At 40.2% G+C, this 13,364-nt stretch overlaps 1 protein-coding gene across 1 annotated transcript in view; it reads right to left on the reverse strand.

Annotated features, from left to right (window-relative positions):
* Nucleotides 1-12,547, reverse strand: part of Arhgap18 (Rho GTPase activating protein 18) — a 137,241-nt gene extending 124,694 nt beyond the window's left edge. The window contains exon 1 of the mRNA XM_013026879.1: nucleotides 12,379-12,547. Within this exon, the coding sequence (XP_012882333.1) occupies nucleotides 12,379-12,491 (113 nt within the window). The 5' untranslated portion in view covers nucleotides 12,492-12,547. The remainder of the gene's footprint in view (nucleotides 1-12,378) is intronic.
* Nucleotides 12,548-13,364: the final 817 nt, after the last annotated feature.

A 13,364-nucleotide genomic window follows, 5' to 3' on the forward strand; every position in this document is an offset into this window, starting at 1 on the left:
ATGGAGGGGCTAACAATGTTCAAGAGGAAGTGTACTCATTACCTCACTCATGTAACTGTAACCCTCTGTATAGTATCTTTACAATAAAAAAAAAAGAAGTTGGACTCCTGTGATACCACCTTGCTGAGAGGAAGCACAGGCTGGCTGTGGGGAGACACTGCATGAGAAAGAGATTCTTTGGCAGTCTAGATGCCAAATGTACTCATGAAGGGCCTCTGGTGCCACTCCTGGACCATACCTCTGCCCACTCTGCATGATCACCCCCAACAAAGAATTCGACCATGAGCCTACAGAATGGCAGAAGAGGGGCTGGGAAGGTGGCTCAGTGGTAGAGCACTTGCCGTGCATGCATGAGGCCCTGGGTTTGATTCCTCAGCACCACATAAGCAAAACAGAAAAAAAGCTGGAAGCGGTGCTATGGCTTAAGTGGTAGAGCGCTAGCCTTGAGCTGAAGAGCTGAGGAACAGCGCCCAGGCCCAGAGTTCAGGCTCCACGATGGGACCACCCCCCTCCCCCCAAAAAAAGAATGGAACTACTGCCTGGTCCTTCAAAATATAAACCACACATTGGTGGTGGTTCCTGGTTAAAAGCCAACTTGCAGTCAGGAGATTTGTTGTTGTCATTGTTGTTTTCTTAGTCACTATTTTTTAATGATAGCCAATATTTTCTATCAAAATCCAAGAGTTTTCTGAGGCCTGAAATTTCCCACATATCCCCCACATTCATTTACTGTATAATCTACCAGACTCCATTGATTCTTCAACAAAGAATCTTGTTTGTAAAAATGGGAGCAAGGAGGGGCTGGGAAGTTGGCTCAGTGGTAGAGCGCTTGCTTGCCTTGCATGCCTGAGGCCCTGGGTTCGATTCCTCAGCACCACATAAGCAAAAAGAAAAAAGCCGGTAGTGGCGCTGTGGCTCAAGTGGTAGAGCGCTAGCCTTGAGCTGAAGAGCTGAGGGACAGCGCCCAGGCCCAGAGTTCAGGCCCCACAACCAGACCCCTCAAAAAAAAATGGGAGCAAGGAGTTAATATTGCATAATTACCTAAATATGTCTAGTGCAATGAAACCATATGATTATATTTTAATATAGAATTATTCAAATATATAATTCAAAAGAATTATAGCTTGGAAATATATATATATATATGTGTGTATATATATCCTTTTTTTTTTTGGTTGGTCATGGGGCCTGCACTCTGGTCCTGGGCACTGTCCCTCAGCTCTTCATCTCAAGGCTAGCACTCTACCACTTGAGCCACAATGCCACTTCCGGCATTTTCTGCTTATGTGATGCTGAGGAATCCAACCCAGGGCCTCATGCATGCAAGGCAAGCACTCTACTACTAAGCTACCTTCCCAGCCCCTATGTACCCATTTTCAAGAAAAAATAATTATCAAGCTGAGTATAGTGGTTTATACATATAATCTCAGTACTCAGAAAGTAGAGGAAGGAAGATAGTGAGTCCCAAGCCAGTGTCAGCTGAACAGTAAACCCTGTCTAAAAACAAAGCAAGACAAAAATAAATGTTTTTTAAAATTATCAATAACATTTAAAATAAGACTATACACATTTACTTCTACATTCAGTCAAGTAATTTCTATCAGATGATAGGCTATAGCTTTGACTATATTCTTTGGAGAGAAACAATGAACAAGCATGCACTAGTAACTCTAGTAAAAACATTAATTATAGAATGCATTAATCAGGTTACATGTTTCTAGACCACCTATAAATAGACTAGGTTCCTTTAACTATCAGTGGCCAATTTACCTTTCCTTGACCAAACTTAAATCTCAATTATCCAAGAAAAAAATATTTAAAAAATAATTCTACATGTTAAAAAAAAAGCTGTATCTGTGCCAGACTATCTAAATAAACTTCTAGGAAAGTTGCTTTAGAATTCCACTTGGATTTTATTATAACTCAAAAGCAAGAATTCTTCTATATCTATCATATGTACCCTACTAGGATCTTCACAACCACTTAGTTAAAAGACAGTTTTTTTAAATAATTTAAAATTTAAGATAGTCTATGTTTAGATATTCTTTGGAATTATCCAAGTTTCATTTGATGCTATTCATCAATTCTATATAAAACCTGCTATTTTCTTCAAATATAGGTGGTATGTGACAGGCTTTAGCATTCAGAGGTATACTTCAATTTTAATTTCAAAACTCTTTTTCACTTAGAAAGACAGTGTTTGATCAGAATGCTATTAAGGCATTTCTTACTTCACACAATTAATTAGATCAATTCTAACCTGATTCAACTAGGATCACAAGAACATATGTCATTTCCATTTTCTTAAATCTTCCAAAATAAATGACAAATGTATACAAGTATATGAGTATCAAGAGAATACTGTCATGGTTCAGGAGCCATGGAAAGACATATTTACTAAAGTATGCACAGTGCCTTAGAAATGTGCCTTGAAAATGACATTATACAAGAGAAAAATAAAACTAGAGGCAGGAAATTCATTTATCACTTTGCAAAGGTCCCAAGGCCAAAAAGAAATACGAACAGCCAGGCAATCGTGATTCATGCTTATAATCCTAGCTACTCAGGAGGCTGAAATCTAAGAATTGTGGTTAAAGCCAGACCAGTCAGAGAAGTCCATGGAGATAAGAACTCTTCTCTCCAATTAACCACCCCAAAGCAGAAAGTAGAGCTGTTAGTGAAGTGTTAGAGAGTTATCTTTGAGCAAAATAGCTCAGGGACAGTGCCCAAGCCTGTGTTCAAGCCCCAGGACTGGCACAAGAGATAGAGAGAGGGGGTGGAGAGAGGGGGTTACTGAATAGTAACCTCCAACTTGGTTGTGAAGATTTTAGATTAAAAGGTTTAATTCTTACTTGGAATGAAGAACATACTTTCCCACAGCAACAATGCTACAAATAAGTATCATTTTGAATGTCTTGACTAAAAAAGTGTGGTTGTCTTATCCCTAACATGGCAGAATTGGGGCATATGTAACTCCAAGGAATTGAAAGATCACTCTGTGCTGTCCCCTGCAGCGCCACCCCTCTCCCCCACCCCTGCCCTCCACTATGGAAAATGCCTTCATCTCTGCCCTTTGCATGGGGTATACATTTCATTCTCTCTTCCTCTGGGTACTTCCATTTCCACAAAAGTGGTGCCCGGTGAGAAAACAAATCATCCTTATCTGTGAACCACACGTAAGCAGGAGCTACAAGGGGTATAGCAACTTGCAAGGCCATTACAGGGAAAGATATGAGAAGGGCTGGCAAGGAAAAAGACAGTTTCCAAACATACAGCAAATGTACAACAGACATTTAAGGTCACTGCATTGTGTGTGACATAGAGGAAGAGAAAAATCAAACAGTACAGTTTTCAAAGTTCTGCACTACATGGGAAAGGAAAGGGGCAGGGGCTCAAGAGGAATTAAATGCAGGGGGAGTATGTCCTCCAGACCTGTACTATGGATATCAGACCCCCAAGACACACATAGCCCTCTTCCATGAAGCTTTGCTTTTGAGATCAACAACTGATTTCATAAGGCATGCAAGATATATTTTAAAGGCAAAAAAAGTATTCAAGATTTTCCCTTTCCTAATGACTAACCATATTAAAAATAATCAGATCACTTCCTAGTTCACTACTAGTACCACAAGATTTCTAATTTAACTTGCTCCAAAACAAAAGTATGAAAGTTACTCAAGCCAGGTACCCGTGGCTCATGCCTGTAATCCTAGCTATTCAGGAGGCTGAGATCTGAGGATTGTGTTTCAAAGCCAGCCCAGGCAGGAAATGTCCGTGAGACTCTTATCTCCTATAAACCACTCAGAAAACCAGAAGTGGTGCTGTGGCTCAAGTGGTAGAGCACTAGCCTTGAGCTGAAGAGGTGAGGTACAGCGCCCAGGCCCAGAGTTCAAACACTGTGACCAACAACAACAACAACAAAAAACAGTTACTCAAAATAGTCCTCCAAGTCTGAGTTCAATACCTGTAAATACCCTTTTAGTTACATTTTTGGCATTCTTTCACATTATTAAAATAAGCTGAGACACATAATTCACTCCAAAGCAATTTTTTAAATAAAGCATATATGTAGTAAAGAAAGCATTCACTTTCTAAACTATGTAATTAAGTTCACAAATGCTTTCATTATTTTCAGATTAATTCACTAGCAGATAACAGCCTTCGCCTTTTCATCGGGATGGAAAGTATGTTTTACTTTGTGTCAAGCACTCTTCTCTGTACGTGTCAAGCACTCTCCTCCGTATGTTATTCATGGTAAACCAAACCTCAGGATAACTCTTGAACTAGGTACTGCTATATCCAGGATTCAGAAGAAAAAAAATAACCAAAGTCCTGAAACACTCAATGACTTGTCTACAATCATGCTGTGGAACTAAGATGAACCCTAGCAGTTGGTTCGAATATCTACATGGACATTCACTATTCCTTCCTCCCTCTCATACTCATTCCATGTTCTACTAACAGCCTAGCAGTTTACAAGCTTTCAGTGTACACATCTGCCACAAAAAAAGAAAAATCACAGCCAAGTTCCTCCCACCATAAATTTATAACAGAATATAATAGCAAAAAATTAAGATACAGATTAAAGTAAAAAGCCCAGAATGATAACGCAGGTTGGGTAACACATCTGGAGAAAACAAAGAATTGTACTGAAGATGATTTAGTAATAAAGCACTTCCTCTATTTTTCCCCAGTTTTATAATTAATCTGATGGGAGAGAGCATTATTTTTACTGACTTCACAAATGAGGAAAGAGATGGTATCCTAAACATCCTAATCACTGCCAGCAAGCAAGGCCACATGCTTCCTGCAGGAATCTGTTCTCCTTACAGTACCTGCTGCCCAGAAACAACCAAGAGTGACCAATCATATGCTACTTAGGGTCCACTATGCCCTGATGTAAAAAATTAAGGGAGAAAAATCCAATCCACTTGTTGAAATGTAAGATAAAGTAATGAGTCAGATGTTCAAGGGGCATCCATGAACAGCCACCCTGCTCAAGCAGAAGGGATAAGGTTAGAAAGTCTGGACAGAAAATAAAGTCTTAAAAAGAGAGAAGGTTTGCAACCAAATAATGATACCTAAGGAGTCACCGAGGGCAGAAGAGAGATCGTCCTTTCCCTAGGATTCAGATTCTGATGATAAGCCCTATTTCCCTGGAAGAAATGTTGTGTTCTTTCTAGCCAAAAACGAACTACAAAAATACAAATGTAAAAAGAGATGAGATTTTCTACTCTTTCAATAGATATTTAATGACCTTGGCATAGAACACTCCAGAGGTGGTAACTTGCCCCGTAGGTCATCATGATTTCTGTTTACTTCTTGTGGAAAAAAAAAGAAAGAACTTGGCCAGTTTACAGTGATAAACTCAGAAATCAGAAGACCATGTCTTCAAAAGGATCTACACATCCTTTCTGTTTCCCCTGCTCTCATCTCCGCAGCACATATCTACTCTCTTCTAATGTTAAGTCTTCTACTGTTTCCTTTTGTCATAAAAAAAAGCCTATGGCATATCATACTGAGAGAAACTGTTGCAACAAACCACCCAACTGAAAGTATTGATATGAAATAAGGTATGGACCAGGACAGTCAATGAGACAAGAGTTCAGGTGAGGATGGTCTACTATACCTTCCCTCTCTCCCCAAACAATGAGGTGATCAGTCCACTAACAAGCACTATAAGCATGATCTAAGGCCCTCAGTTTCAAAAACACACTGACAGCAACACCCCTACAAAGACAGAGGACTCTACAGCAGAGCTGAGTCAAGACAAAGCAAGGGAGAGAAGGCAGCAGGTGGAATCAATCAAGAAGCCTGGGAACATTTACTGCCACTAGTGGCAACCTTGGCCTCTAGGATGCTGTGCTGTTCTGTGTGAATGACACTGATATTTACAGCTAGTAGGGGCGTTAAAAAATAAGAAGAAAAATCCTACATTCTGATGGCTGGTCCAATTATAAAAAATTATTTCAGGCTAGCTGCCATTGAGTTCAGCAAAAATCATGGTTATCAAAGTAAATGTATCCATCATTGAGAGTTCATTTTGCCTTAACATTTATGAGAAATACCAATAGGACTTGACACACAAGCAGAACAATAATAAATCTTTACATAAAGGAAACCTCATTTAAACAAGAGTGACCATGAACTTAGCACAGTGAAAGAAAGAAGAAACATGAAATGAAAACCAAGACACATTTTAGCAGATTTAGGGGATATAGAGTAGGTAATTTGCAAGGTATAAATTAATAAGTTGCAAGGAATATATTAATAAGTTCTATAAAGTAAATTTCTTTTTTGGTTACTATTGGGTTGTAAAGGTTGAACTCAGGGCCTGGGCTCTGTCCTTCAGTTCTTTTGCTAAAGTATAATGCTAAAGTACACCTCTGAGCTAAAGTGTCACTTTTCATTTTTTGGTGGTTAATTAGAGATAAGAGTCTCACAGACTTTTCTTCCCAGGCTGGCTTTGAACCATGATCCTCAGATCTCAGCCTCCTGAGGATTACAGGTGTGAGCCATCAATGCCCAGCTTAAAGTAAACTTCAAGTAGACCCACAAAAATCACAGACCTCCTAAATAGGACAAGTCAGAAACAAGGGAACAGAAGAGAACACACCCAAATTAATAAACTCAGAGATGAGAATGGAAACATCACCATGGAAATGGAAAGAAATAATCAAAATTAAATCAGAATTAAATGAATTAGAATCCAAAAAAACTATAGAAAGAATCAACAAAACAAAGAGTTGGTTCTTCGAAAAACTTAACAAAATTGACAGACCCTTAGCAAATCTTATCAGAAAAAGAAGAGAAACAAGGGAACATCAGCTGGGAAACTCATTGATGCAGGATTGTCATCAGATACCACTGTCATCAGAAAATCCTGCAGATTCTGCCTTCCTAAGAGTTCCCCGCTCACTCCCTCCATTTTCCCAGTGACTGAGACCGTGGCCCAGGTCACCTTTACCACCTCTGTGTTGTTGCTGTTCTTACAATTCACAATCAACACTGCACCAGAGGAAACTTTGGATACTAAAATCTGCTCTGTTCTCCCTCAAAACCCTCCCCCCATCAATGTCTTTTTATCTTGCTTTAAACCCAAATCAAGGTACCCAAATACTCTATAAAGTCATCTTGTTGTTTGCCTCACCCCTGTCTCCACACCCAAGTCTTTGCTCCTCTGGATGTCTGGTTCAGAGCTTCTTGCAAGCTCATGAATCCTACACTCCCTAACTCCTACAAACAACAGCTCTGGGTCCTAGCTACCCACAGGGCTTGCTCCTCTTTTCTTATTTTTTACCCCAGGACATACTCCCACACACAGATGTTATTCTTTGCTATAGCTTCAATATGAAATGTCCTCCACAAACTTTTGTGTTGATCTTCACTTGTCTTGATCTTCACTAATTTGGGAGGTAAAGAAAACTCTCAGGATTTAGGGCCTATTTAGATGAAGTAGGTTATTCAGGAATAACCATGCAACCCAGTTGAATGGAGTCCTGGGCCCCCTCTCTGTTGATCTCTCTCATCTTCCTGTTTACCATGAGATCAACAGCTTCCTCTGTTGCTTGTTCCTGATGTTAGGGTTGCTCAACCTCACCTCAGGCCTAAAGCAGTGGAAACAATTGGAATAACAGAAACAATGAGCCCAAATCAATCCTTCCTCCATTATATTGTTTTTTTTGAAAAGTTAACTAACTCCATTCTGTTTCCCACTATAACATCAGAACCTGGCAACTGTTTGACACTTAGTATAAACTTAATATAAAAATCTAATGGCTGAATGGATTTTTCCCCTTTTGTGCCAGTCCTGGGGCTTGAACTCAGGGCCTGGCCACTCTCCCTGAGCTTTTCTGTTCAAATCTAGCAGACTACCACTTGAGCCACAGCTCAACTTCTGGTAGGTTTTTTGTTTTGTCTTGTTTTTGTATTTAATTAGAGATAAAAGTCTCACAAACTTTCCTGTCTGGGCTGGCTTAAAACCACAATCCTCCGACCTCAGGCTCTTTGAGTACCTGGCACCTGGCCCAAATTTATTTTTATAGATAAAGAACTGAGGGAGACTTGGAGAGTGTGGAACCATAATAAGCCTATGAAGATACACCCTTGTACCATTTGGGATGCTGTGAAAAATAGAACTTCTGGAGTCAGGTGGAAGTCCACATTACCAAAAAAGGATCCACCCACATTCCATTTTGCCTAAAAGTCAATGTCTGCAGTCTGAAATGCCCATCAGTGATTCAAGGTAAGAGTTTTACAGGCAAATGATAAAAATTTAAAGTAAGACTTCTAGGCAAATGATAAAAGTTCAAGGTAAGACTTCTATAGGCAAATGATAAAAATTCAAGGTAAGACTTCTATAGGCAAATGATAAAAGTTAGAAATTTTTTTTAAAAAAATACCGATCAAAAGACATTTCCAATGTCTTTCAGACTTTTAAGGCTTTAGATATCATGCTTCAATTTTCAAATGTATCATTCTTTGGTAAGCCTGCACATCATGTTTCTTAACACATGACAAATGAGACATACAAACATGCTTTGAAGTGAGGGCACAGAAGGTTCCATATGTTAAAAAGTGTGATCATCTCTATCATTTTCTTTAGCTAGTGCTAAGGGAAGTTGTACTGAGCTATGGAACAGACACTGTCTGACGAGTTTTACATGATCATCCCCTGTAACCATTCCAATGAAGTAAGTGCCATTATGAAGTTCAATAAGAGTTCAAAAAAACTTGTCCCAGAGCACACTGCTAATGACTGAGAGGCACAGGATGTGAACCCAGGCAAGTTGTTCTGAGTCCTGGGCTAAAAGGTGGGTGCCCAACAATGCATTCCCTCCTGGTTTCCCTTTGTAACACCAATGGTAAGTGGAATTAGCAAGGTCCTACATAAGTACTCTCACACACTTGTTTAAACAAAACATACAGATTATTCAAGAGTTAAAAATTCCAATAAAAGGGCTGGGAAGGTGGCTCAGTGGTAGAGTGCTTGCCTTGCATGCATGAGGCCCTGGGTTCGATTCCTCAGCACCACATACGCAAAAAGAAAAAAGCCGGAAGTGGTGCTGTGGCTCAAGTGGTAGAGTGCTAGCCTTGAGCTGAAGAGCTGAGGGACAGCGCCCAGGCCCCCCCAAAAAAAAATTCCAATAAGAAACTACCTAACACCAATGGTAAAGGGAATGAGCAAGGTCTTACGTAGCCTGTTTAAGCAAAATAGACAAATATTATTCTAGAGTAAAAAATTCCAATAAGAAACATCACTGACATTAGTATAAAGACATGAAAAAAATATAAAGTGAACAGAACAGTTTTTCTTAAGATGATGATAAAGTCAAGAGAATGGCTAAAAATAGATCAAATACTGTATTCTTTGAAAAACTGTCTTTTTTTGTAATGTAAATACTCTGAAGCTTGCTTGGAAAAGAGTAAATAAAGTCTTATAAATATAGCCACACACAAAAAGTGGTTTTCTTTGGAAACATTGGACTGCATACAAGTAAGCCAGAACAACTAATTTTAACTTAAGTCTTCAAATCCTGATGCTTTATGGATGAAATATTACCCACCCACATGCCCCTACAAAAATAAAAAGATTCTGCAAATAGTTGGGAGGCCCTAGCTAAAAGTATGAGGAATTTTTTAAGCTGGCATCCAATGAATGTGTTCTGATAAGGAGAAAAAGTGAAATAGAAGGAATTTTAGACCAATAGATTCTTTAATAATCATTTATTAATTCCTCAGAAGACTAGAACAATTTTTTTTAAAAACTTCATAAATGTTGACAATAAGCTATACAACTTTTGGGTAGGGACAGGAAGGAAAAACTTGGAGAGAGCAAGGAAAAGGATGATATTGTCCAAAAAAATGTAATCTTTACATGACTTATATAACTATAACACCTCTGTATGTGACCTTTATAATAACAATTAAAATTTTTAAATTTAAAAGATTAAAAAATAAACTTTTGTAAGAAAAACCCAAACATATTCTATAAAGATCCTAAATTGTATACATAACCCTTACTTTTTAAATATCATTAAATGTGTATGAGCTTATCTTACTGAATCAAATGTTTGAACAAAATACAGATAATTTAGAAGAGATTTTATCTTGTGATAAACAAGGTCAGAATATTGTGCTACCTCTAGCAACTTTTAAATAGTCAGGAGGGAATGCAAAGTCTAATTTAGCCTCTTTTTAAGAGGTTGGGTTTTTTTCTTCTTCAAAGTGCTTTATAAAACTGGCCATCAACATGTTCCTTAGATCAGCTTCCGAATGCTTAAATAACCAGCCAATCACCCCAACCAGAGCCAAAGTCATGCAAATCCTCTGTCATCATCATCATCCCCAAGGAACATTACTGACCCATCTTCATTCCCTTCAACCCTATTCCAATGCTAAGCCCAGTATCTCAACTTTCTAGGCTAAATTATGTACTTCCCAAAGTTGCATTCATTTATCTGATAAAAAATATTCTATGTGTAAGAGAAAAAACCAGTGAATTCTCATCTTTCCTCCATGCCTTTACTCCCATCCCTCACACTAAGCTCCCTCCTTCCCCAACCAACGAAAACAAATAGCACTGGGATAATCATAACCTATGTTGGTATGGGCCAAGCAATATGACAATTGGCAGGAGAAGCCTTTGGGAGCCAATTTGGAGCTGTGGCCTCAAGCGAGCAATCACCTCTCTTCATAGACCACTACCTACTTTTCCCTTCAGTGCCACTAGTCTCTGTTTCAGCAACAGCTTGAGAATGTTCCATTCCTTTCTTTGTTTGCTCTACCTATTCAAGTATAAACTACCTACAACAAACAAACTACAGCTCCAGGCAAAAGATTAGAACTATAGACTTGGCCATAACCTCAGGATCCCCAGCAGTTTAAGTTCTCACAGTGAAATAAGAGTTTGAATTCCAGGCCCCTAGATTCTGGTCCACTCTCAGAACCAGTCTACTATGTTTGGGCCACCCTGCCTAAAGTCACTGAAGAACCTGCTGAGCTTACACAATAGTGACTCGCAAGTGAAAGCCAAGTGATGACTGGTATGAAAATGCTTTCTGCTGAGAGATTGCTAATGTATTACTGTACTCCAGAAAAAAAAATAGATGAAAACAATTTATGATGTTCACAGAAAATACTTTAAACAGAAAATAAAATAGTAACACATGTCAAGCAGAAGCAGACAGTCTTCTTTGATCTTTGGAAATGAATTCATACAGTGGAATACATTCTGTTCATAACTTATTAAAAGAAAGTTTTGATCAGCCTAGGTCCAACTCAGAGTATTACTGCCATTCCTTTGGAGTTCTTTTTTGTTCTTTCTGTTTTGTTTTGTTTTTCCCACGCTCCATATTTGAGGATTTGAAAACAAATGAAAGGCAGCATTATTTCAGCTTCAGGCATAGGCATCAGTCATATAAGAACAAAGCCAGTTTTATTATCACATTAAGCATCAGGGGGAAATGACCTTATGAACAACTCATTTAGCCTCCCAGGAGATGAGGTTAGCATCTGCTCTTTTTTCCAGGCCAATATTTATAATCTATATCTAAGTCTAGAAGTTAAAAAAAAAAAGTTCAGCTAGTAAGAAGGTCATTAAGGGGAGAAAGGGGGAAAAAAATCTCTCTTGGAAAACAGAACAAAGTACATGAATAGGGAGAAAGATACTCTGCACCTCAGCAGTCTGGAAGGACATTTGCCCTGTCTGCCTATAAAGCGATTTAACATTAACCACATTTCACTCCTGTGGCAGAGTACTATCTCCTGACAGAAACTCCTTTTAGAAAGCTCAAGGGGAGGGGAGGAAAATAAAATAGCCACATACACAGAAAGAATGTGAAGCATACTGCCACAGGCCAGTGTCTTGGGCATTTTGCCCAAGAGGTCTGCTTTCACAGGGAAGGGGGGTGGGTGGAGGGAAGCACTCTGACAACAAAAGCTTGTACAGTGAACAGCTTCCCTGGGTCCTGGCCGACTTTCCCAGCTAACAGTTCCAGGGGAGATGCCTGGAGCCCATTCACAATTCCAAGTCCTAGCAAGTGTTTCAAACACAGTCACTGGATCTCACAGCAGTTCGCGAATGCACCTGCTAAGCAAGTGGTCTGCTGGCTGTAAAATTCACAAATAACATCCCTGGCTCCTCCCAGTTCTTCTTGGTAATCCTAGGTTCTTTCAGACCTGGAGGAAAGGAGGTGGAAAGTACCCCGCCACACACCCACCCACCCACAACCATCCCAGATCCCTCGGCTGCCGCCCGAGGTTAGGTCCAGGTGCACATGTAATTAATTACCTTCTCTCCCTACGCGCTCCACCAACTTCCCTGTCACAGGTAAGAGGTTTTGCTTTGTGTGCTAGCTTGCAAAGGCCGGGACTTACCTCGAGGTGGCTTCCTCACCTCCCTTTGCAGGGCTGTCCCCCACGGCCTGGTCCTTGCCGCTGGGGTGGTAGGCGGTGAGCACGACACCTGGAGAATTGGAGAGCCAGCTCATGGTGAGAGAAGGGGCATAGTTTCTAGGATCCCGACCCGCAGGGGAATGAAGTTCCTGTCTCGCCTGGCAACTTGCTCATTAGCATGAGCCGGCCACGCCCCCTCGCCGCAGCGGGCGATTCACACGGGCTGGGGCGGGGTCTCTCCAGGCCAGGGCTTCCTGGCTCTCCCAGTCAGCGCCCTGACTCACAGCAGCCTGGCGGGCCACCCCAGGGCCACCCCGGCCCTGCAAAGTCAGTGAAGGGGACCCTGTGGGTGGTGGTCCCTGCCCTCGAAGCAGTCTGATCGAACCGCTGGGTACAGACTCATCCTCTGGATGGAAGGACTAGGACGTTTGTTAGGGAACAATGAGTTTGCCCTCCAGGCCGGCTTCCCGGGAGCCTTTCGGCTAACTTTCAGTAACAGGAGTAAGGGCACTTCTTAACCCTTTGCTGCCCAGCCACACAACAGCAGAAACCAATGAACCTGTGACACCACTCTGCCATCCCGGGACAAGAAGGGCTTTTATTACTTGCTCTCATAAAATATACACATATATGTGTGTAGGTGTGTGTACGTGTGTGTGTTCATAGTGCACCCTCACCCTAAGACCCAAGGCCAACTGTGCCTCCTGTTTAACCAAAATACTCTATATTACCAAAGAGAGGCACATTTACCTATGTTCTATGAAGTGTTATTGCTGAGACCAAAGTATATATATACACACACATATATATACATATATATATATATATACACATAGAGAGAGGGAGAGAGAGAGATGTATCATTAATAGTGTAAAGAAAGTAAGATTAAGGAAAAGGCAAAGTTCCTGGAGCAGAATAACTCAGTTACTCAGTGCTAGAATTAAAGTTAAACCGAATTCTAAGTTATT

This window comes from Dipodomys ordii, unplaced genomic scaffold (genome assembly GCF_000151885.1).
Source record: "Dipodomys ordii isolate 6190 unplaced genomic scaffold, Dord_2.0 Scaffold97, whole genome shotgun sequence".
Taxonomy (NCBI): Eukaryota; Metazoa; Chordata; class Mammalia; order Rodentia; family Heteromyidae; genus Dipodomys; species Dipodomys ordii.